Source organism: Parasteatoda tepidariorum, chromosome 6 (genome assembly GCF_982258835.1).
Source record: "Parasteatoda tepidariorum strain Cologne lab strain chromosome 6, Ptep-v5.0, whole genome shotgun sequence".
Lineage (NCBI taxonomy): Eukaryota > Metazoa > Arthropoda > Arachnida > Araneae > Theridiidae > Parasteatoda > Parasteatoda tepidariorum.
Genome location: NC_141760.1, coordinates 66,518,489 through 66,527,751, shown reverse-complemented (window position 1 = coordinate 66,527,751; position 9,263 = coordinate 66,518,489). Strand labels below are relative to the sequence as shown.

The 9,263-nt window shown below is 26.2% G+C and overlaps 1 protein-coding gene across 3 annotated transcripts in view; it reads left to right on the top strand.

Moving 5' to 3' along the window:
• The first annotated feature begins 1,999 nt into the window (after positions 1-1,999).
• The window catches only part of LOC107448451 (band 4.1-like protein 4A), a 158,717-nt gene continuing 151,453 nt past the window's right edge, over positions 2,000-9,263 (top strand). For 2 of the 3 annotated variants that reach the window (XM_087165986.1, XM_087165987.1), the window contains exon 1: positions 2,000-2,449. In XM_087165986.1, the coding sequence (XP_087022112.1) occupies positions 2,363-2,449 (87 nt within the window). In that variant the 5' untranslated portion in view covers positions 2,000-2,362. The remainder of the gene's footprint in view (positions 2,450-9,263) is intronic. The other variant, XM_087165988.1, reaches the window with a different exon arrangement.

Sequence of the window (9,263 nt, the reverse complement as noted above, 5' to 3'; positions counted from 1 at the left end):
AGTTTATCCTACATATGAAGAATGATTTAAGTTTAATGAATTAAAATTTCATAACTAAAATTTGTATAAAAATTATATTTTATACTTAAATAAATAGTTTGCTTGAACCAAATTATTATTTCAAAAATTTAATTTCATAATAAAAAGAAAAAAAAAATTTATTAAAAGTTTTATCGTTCTTCTTCGTCGTTGAATAGCTGCGCCTTCCAGTTGGATTGGAGGCCTAGACCAGCGGTTCCCAATTTTTTTCGGTTACGAATCTCTAAATGATCAACCGAGTTAATAATTAAAATTAATCAGTAATTCTAAATCTGACCAATGAAACATTACTGATCATTTTGAAAAAAAAAATATTACTTTTGTCATCGTATTATCAATAATAATCTAAAAAATAGATTTCATAATATAAAAAATTGTTTAATTCACAGGTCTGAAGTAAAATAGAGTTAGCTCTGAATTTGTTCTTAGTATTTGCATAAGCTGAAAATGAAAAAAAGATAAATAAATAAACAAATAGGCTGAATTATGGTTTTCTTTGAAATGAAAATGAACTATGATTGTTGAATGAACTGCTATAAATGCTGAGTATGGTTATCAAAGAAACACATTTTTTTTTACTGTTGAATTTTGTTGTTCCTTTTGAATTGAAAAGTTTGACCGGAAATATTTAGGGGAAATCTTTTATCAATGCTAATCTTTTTCCTAATTTATTCAATACAATTCTATCAGGACATATATGATCAGTCTAGATTTGATATCTAGTCTAATTCTCAATTTGATTTTATTGTGTATGCATAACGGAAAATGAATGAGCTGAAATATTGTGTCCGTTAGAATAAAAACACAAAACGGACGAAAATAAATGCTAAGAATGATTATCAGAGAAACATACTCCTTATTGTTGCATTTAGTTATTTTTATTCAATGCGAAATTTTAATGCAATTTTTTATAGACGCACGTCCTTTCCATAATCCATTTATTTATTATATTGTAAGTAGGAAGAAAACATTGGTTTGATTTTTCTTTCTTGACAATTATTTTAATTGAAGATAATTTCATAAAAATAGCAGAAATATTAAACAAATAATAAATTATTGATTCGAAACAAATTTAATTACAGATTTTAAAAATCATAACTGGTTCTTTTTTTAAAAAAGTCTTTTATTATTATATTATACTTATTATTATTATATTATATTATTATATTATATTATATTATTATATTATATTATATTATTATATTATGTATATTATGTATACATAATATATATATATTATATACATATAATATTATATTACATATATATTATCATCAGTAGCCCCCATCCCCTTCAAGCTCTTGGGCGCATTCTTGGGCAAATTCTAAATTTTCCCCCCAAACTATTCGTTTTATTTAGTGTAAAAATTCCCCCCCCCAAGCTTTAAGTGGGCGCATCGTGCGCCCACCTCCCCCCTGCTGGGGGCCCCTGATTATTATATTATATTTATAATTCTTAAAGTCCATGGAGTATTATACTTAGAACTTTTTTTAATATCTTAAATACCTGTAATTTGTTTATCTTATTTTTATAAAAAGTCGTAAAATATTTCCTAACTAGAATGTACTTTTTACAGTGAAGAAACATTTTTGCATGAAGACTATTAATTAGAGAAGTTTGCTTTAAGTCCAATAACTTGTTCTGAAGAAAAATTTGAAAATGCCGCTGCATCTTTTAATCGTTTATATTTTAGGTTCACCCCTGAGAACCTCCTTTTAATTTTTTCTCTAATTCATTTCAAGTTTTGTTTACTAAAAATCATAAATTAAACTATCCTAGAATTGAAATAACAATAAAAATTTTTGAATTTAATCCTTTACATATTTATTTGAGATCGGAGTAACCAATGATTTCCAATTCAATCAAATATAATGATCATAGAAGTATCTACTTTTTATGATAGATGGCAGCACAAAGAAATTTTTGGAATGGCAGACAAAGAATGACCAATCCACACCGGTAAAAGTGAAATGAACTAAGGCAATGGTGGGAAGGTGTGTGTAAACGAGAGGTTGGCAGACGGCAAGGTGCTGAAACGAAAACATTTCGCGTTGAATTTGACAAGGTGTGCAAGTAAGCGGCAGCATGCTCCGTGGAAATTAAAGAGCGCCGCATTTGAAAGAGGATTTATGTTTACATTTTATTCTTTGCTGATCACTTCGGAATTAAAAGATTCCGTTCCACTGTTGTGAAGAATAAATGTGGATTATTTCAAATTGAAACATACAAGATGATTGCATTTTGTTTTTAAGTATTTTATTTCAAAATTTTAGAGTTTTAAAAAATTGTTTTTGTCTTTCAAACTTTCCAGAAAATATTAAATATGTTTTGGTGTTTCGGGAAAAAAACTCATTCATATCACTGCAAGATAGTTCTTCTAGATGAAACGGAGTTTATACAAGATATTCAGGTAGGAATTGTTATTTTTTAACATATTATTAACTTTTATAAACTATTTTTCCTTTAATAATTATTGTTATTTGATTTACAGAATAAATTATTAACTTCGCATTGATTGATAAATTTATGTTTTGCACTAGAAAAAATGCGATTTTCACTTGGAAATTTTGTACAATTTATAAAATTTGCTTGCAAAATTATTATTACTCACAATGTTTTTAAACATACTTTATTTTTTAAAAAAAATTATATTCTAAATCGATATTTTGAGCAAACAAATTTATATATAGTCATTTTTGTGATAGAAATCAATTTTAAATTTTTGATGTTTTGTGGAATAATGCATTTTCAGGCACATTTTGCGTAACAATTAACAAGTTATTTTGCAGTTTATTAAAAGACAATATAGTAAAATGATATTTTGATCGAAATTATATTTATATCGTGTAACTTTTTAGTGCGTTTTCTATTTTAAATTTCCGCCGTTTCGTAAAATAATACATTTCAAAAGATTTTTGCGGAAGATTAACAAATTTGTTTTTCGTCAGTATAGTAAGAATAATTCTTTGTATGGGGATAAGAATATTTGGCTTACAAGTACTTTTTTTTACTTACCAATTATTATTTTAATTTAATTACTGATTTAATGATCATAATTTAAAAATAATCATTTAAGTAATTTGTTTTAAAATTGTGATAGATAAATCGGTATTTAATTATATTAAACTGGATATTTATAAAACTAAAACTAATAAATATTTTAATTCTAAATTTAATTCAATATCAATATTTTTAAATTTTGTTTGTTTTTAAACACTAAATTCGTTTGTACAACTTCATAAAAACAGAGTAGTAAAATGAGTAGTGTATAACAAAATTATGAGTATTTCCTTATAATTACAAGATGTATAATACATTCGTAGGAAATTTTTTATTCATCCGTGACTTCGAGAAACGAACCTCCGACCTTTTGTCTTGCAGCCCTAGACATTGTCAGGATCTCATTTTCAGCGATCTCTAATGTGTCTAATAGGTACTACAATTATTAAAACACTTAGAATTATCATTACAATTATTAACTACAATTAGAATTTGTGTAACTCTTAACAAAAAATAAATAAACCCGAAAATGTTTATACAAGTTTATAACTACCACACAAAAAAACTATGATGTAATTTTTTTTAAAGAATGATTAACTTAAAAGAATTAGTGTTATTGATTTTTTTTAAATTTATTTACATATTGCAAAATTCTTGTAGCTAAAACGATTTATTTTCTTTGATTTAAAAAAAATAGCTTTATGGGGGGGATTTAATAATTCTATTCCATATAACTTTAAGAATTAGAATATTTTGTAAAAAATCTCCATTCACGTTACTACTTTGCTTATACAGTTGAACCTCGATTATCCAAGTTGCTTCCCAAGGTCAACACGAATTTTTTAATTATATGTTGTGAAAATTCAACCCCCTAGAATCTTTTTTCACCCCTACATTCATCATCTTTTTTCCTCTATGGTCTTTTTTTTTTCTGTCAGAAGAGAAATTTATTTTAATTTTGAAATAAAATATCTTTATACCAATTAGTATTATCATTTAATATCTTTATGCCATTTATTAAATGGTTATTAAAAAATCAAATTTAAATACTATGTCACAGTATCATTAAACAGTGAGATTACCTCTACAATCAAAGTTCTGCTATACTTTTTTTTTTTTTTTCTTTTCTTTTTTTTTTTAAATTAAATTTACTCACACACTTGACTTATCTTTTCCCACAAAACGTTAATATTTTATTCTTATTTAATTTATTTTTTATAGATGAAACTGGTTTCCAATATTCAATTTTTTCATGTGGAAAAAATATTAACATAAAATATTTTCAACAATGATGATTACGTGTGTGACGATGATGTAAAAGAGATTATTTCCCTGGCTTACTAAACTTCAAATTCTTTTGGGGGAAATCGAGCATCTCCTTAATTCAATTACGAAATGGCAAGATTCTCCCAGAAGTATGCAAGGGGTTGAGGAGTTATTAACCTCTCTTCTTTCTAAAATATTTCGTAATTTTCTCTTTTCACATGAAAATGAAGGGAAATTTTAAATGCGGGGTCGAATAGCGCAATTTACTCCCTCTTCATCTCATACAGTTCTTTAATAACTTGAAAAGGAAATGGAGGAAGAAAAAAAATCGCCAAGTTTATAATTGGCGTCATACATTTCGTGACTCCCAACAAAGTTTAGTTCACCAACGGAGAGTTGCTTTAATTATAAGCATTGCTTTAATTAACTTAAGCAGACTTGTCCACTCGTTATATTTGAGTTATTTATGAAAGCATGCATAATGCACTTGAATTTGGTATGCAGCTATTTTGGAACCATCAAGCTAGTTGCCTAAATTGTATAATTTCGGGAAGCAGAAAGTTAGATAATATTGTCATTCAGACTTGTATCTTGTTATTTATAATTGCACTTTTAAAGCTGTTATTAATTTCTAGCAACTAAACAGTTTTTTTAAACTTCAAGGTTTACATTATTACTATACTTATAATGTATTTTGCACTATGTGTACGTACACATTTCGGCAAAAAAATTTAACTAAAAATATTCGATTTTTGTTATTTAGAGGCCTTAACCCTACCGAACTCAACTGTCGAAGGGATGGAGACGGGGAGGGTAAATTCTAAATATGCTTTTAATCCTCTTTATTTAATTTTGACGAATAAAGTGATGATGGAAATTTATTCTATTTGGCAGTATCTTTCGATGCACTCAATCACAATTTGAGATACAAAGCGTACGGTATTCTAGATTCTCTATTAATTTTTTTTGAGAAAATTATGTCAATACAATTTTGCTATCAATAGTTTTTGATATGTCGTTAAATAGTATAAAGTTGCCTGTTTTTATATTTTTGATAAGTATTTTTGTTTTTATGTAATTAATGTTAAAAGAATTTTTCTGCCTCATCCGAATCGGCTCTCGTCTGTTTAAACTGTAGTAAAATTAAATTTAAAACAATTCTAAAAACTGTTAGAAACGTGTAGATTTAAATTACTTACTAAAAACCGCAAATCGCATCATTTTATTGCTTTAAAACTTTGAGGAAAAATTCATAGAAGTTCTAAAAATTATCATTCGTCTTTTTTTCATAATTCAATGAAGCGAGTCCTTTTTTGGAAAGATATTTTACTGTGTAATTATACCATATCAAAAGTTTGTTAAGTACAAAAAAATATCAAGAGATCACAAATTAAAAATTTAACCTAAAATCCAAGATAGCAAGGTTAGAGACCTCTTAAGAAATATTTATATAATTTTTTTAAAATTCCTAATTGTCTTTTAACGTTATATGATAAAAAAATGTGCACCTATATTTTCTATTAAAAATTCGTAAAAATTAACGTATAATTTATTTTAAGTGTGCTTAAACTAAATGAAATAGAGAGTATTAATCTAGAGTAATCGCAAAGCATTGTTACAAAATATGATAGCAAAGTATTATGCGCAATTAACAAAATATTATTTTCAATATGTATGTAGTGTATAAAAATTAAATGCTTATGATTGGAAAAAAGAAAAAATTCTCCTTTGCGTTAATTGCGCTCATCACAAATTGCTTCTGCTCTCTTCATTTTTTGTGCATCGAATATTTCTTTGTGTACATCGTGTTAATTTTCAAAGTAATTTTAATTAAAAGTCAATTCTCTCTTTCTCATTTAAAAAAAAAGTTCTTAGTTTTTATATTAAATGCGATGGCTGAACAATATGTTAATGATCGTTTATTTGCATTATCTGCACTAACTCGTGCATTTTCATGATTAGAAGGATTTCTGACATAAATAAATGCACAGAACTAATATTTAGAAAATATTTAATATGCATTGAATTAATTGTGAAAAAGGAGATTTTTATTTATTAATAAGTTCATGATAAACGTCTTCATGTATCACCAGTTTCTTTTTGTTTTACGTTTGAAAACTATTTGAACTTTTCGATATTACGAACGGAAATCGTATATTTTATCATAATTATTTGTTTAATTTATTTTATTTTATTTTAAATGTATGTCTAAATCTTTGTACGGTATCGTTTCTGTTTGATAAAAAAGTAAAGACAGAAACCAGGAAGTTCATTAAAAAGTGTGTTTTTCAGCCTTTAAAGATTATTTATTTATTTACCTATTTTTGGAACGGCTATCGTCACCGGCACCCCTGTTTTTAGAATAAGAACGAAAGCATGGAGTAATAAAAGTCTTTCATCACCCTCCCTCTGTTCGACAGCCTCTGATGCAATGCATTTATAAAATACATACACCTCGATATTACTATAGCTCCTTAATTTTAATAAATATATTTAACTATGATTTAACAACTGCTATGTATTTAAAATGTTTTAATTGTCGAGTTTGTAAGGTTAAATTGTAAATTAGAGGTAAATTTAAGAAAAAAGGTAAATTCTAAAAACTGGTTTGTTTAAATCGGTTTTTGCAATTTGCCTTTGAACCGGGAAAAGCAATTGATTATTTTATTCGTGTTAGGTCTACAACAGGGTTCTACAACAATTAAAATAGGTTCTAACCCTCAGTGAAAGGTTCTTACAGCAATTTTCTAATATAAATTTTAATTTTATTAATTTTAATTTTCACTTTAGTCCTAACTTATTTTAATTTTAATTTAAGACAAAATTGTAATTCTGAATACGACAGGTTTGTTGAAAAAAAGTAAAAGAATTAGTTTTTATCCCCTTTTTTTCAATTATAATTTTTATAGTATTTCAAATTAATATCTATTTACGATATAAGAAATTCAGTCTCGTGACTCGGTAAAGAAATTAAGAACTTTTAAATTATTATTCCTCTACACTCAAAGTTTTTGTTTAAAATGTAAATTATAAAATACTTATAATAATATTTATTTAATTTCCATAAACTAATTAACATTAATGATTTACCTCACTTAACAATATATTTCGAATTTTGATACAAAATTTGTAAAATACAAGGTGGCTGCCAATAAAAATGTCATACATGGACTTTTTTGAGATTGTTTTGAATGAAAAATGACGTTTAACCTTTTCAGATACAAGGTAATTAAAAGAAAATTCGATAAGTATCTCTGAGATACTTTAATTAGTTAGTAATTTTTAATTAATTACTAATTTTCACTAGCTTTTATACTTTATAAAATTTTTTTCATTTCAACAGTACATAAAAATATTTTATTCTATATCTGTTTTTAGCTAATTTAAAACTTCTCTCTTACTCTTAACGCATTTTAATAAATAAATATTGAAAAAAATAAATGAAATTTTGCCTATTCTAAAAGGATCGCGGAAAGAATGGATAAAAAAAAATTATTATATTTGCCTGATTTCAATCACAGTTTTTACTTCAGTATAATTCAATCACGAATCCACACAGAAGAATTTAAATTTTAAAAACAATAATTTTATATTGTCTTATATCCAACAACAAACGATAATTAACATGCAATTCTAAAGGAGTTAATCTGTTTATACAACAGCAATACTTGACGTTGTCTAGTTTAATAATAAATAATATCAAATGATTTTATACGAACGATACGAATACTTCTACCAAAAATCAATCCGCCCATTTCTTTCATCTTCTCTTATTCAGATACCAAATTAAACCTTATTAATTCAGGCTCCTCTTCTTCCTTTTTTTCACAACCACCTCCTTTAGAAATACTTGATTAATAAAATAGTTCCTCGGTTTTTCTCTCTCCTAGAACAAAAATATAAATTTTTTTTTTATGTATCAGTATTTTCTAACCTCAGGCTACAGAGTGGGAATTCTACGGCTGACTTACTAATTAGCAGGCAAGGACTGCCTATTATTGTAGTTCTTCAAATGTCTAGATGTTTTCGTTTTTTATTCTTTCTTTTCTTCTTTTAATGCTTATTTTATTTTTTTCTATGACTTGAATTTTTTGATAGTCGTCCTGAGTCTGTTGCCCTTGTAAGTCAGGGGTTAATGTCATTGCACTCCTGTTTATTTATTTTATTTTTTTTAAATTTGTGTGTTTAGAGTAAGCTTTCCCCCCCATTTGAATTTAGAGGGATGATTTAATGGCATGTTTAATGGCCGCCAAGACATAGCTGTTTAGGAAGTATTTTATGGGGACCATTACAATGGCACTGTTGTTTTTCTCTTTAAATGTTACATTGGGGAAATACTTTTTTCGAAATACATTTAGTGAATAAATTCTTTCTGTGATATTATTTTCATAATATGCTATCGAAACAGTTTTATATGTACATAAAAAATCAAGTCTATGTATATAGCAATATAGCTATCAAATTTTAAAGTTACTTTTGAAAGGTAAAGGAATTTTCACAACTTAAAAAATATTTTAAAAACGCGCATTCAAAGAAGAAAGAAAAGAAATCAATTTATTTTGCCAAGCATTTATTTTATTTTATTTTGTTTAGTATAGAGGTTTTAAGCAGTTACATTTTGTACCGCAACTTTCCCTAAGTGTGAGTAAATTATTCTTCACTTAAAGAAAAAAACAATTCCTTTCGAAAAGGAATTTTCGGAAATTTTCAGACAAAATGTTTTAAAAAAGCTCATTCTTTTTAAAAAACAAAAAAGAGAAGAAAAAAAGGAAAAAAATTACTCTTTTGTCCATTTTTGTTTATATTTTATCTAGAATAGATAGCTGTGTATGAGTAAATTTTCCTCTATTTAGGGAATTGCACTCATTAAGTAAAGTATCGATTATATAAAAACAAGGAAATATATTGGTTAACCACACTTTTTCTCACAGGAGGTTTTCGTATTAAATTATTCCTCC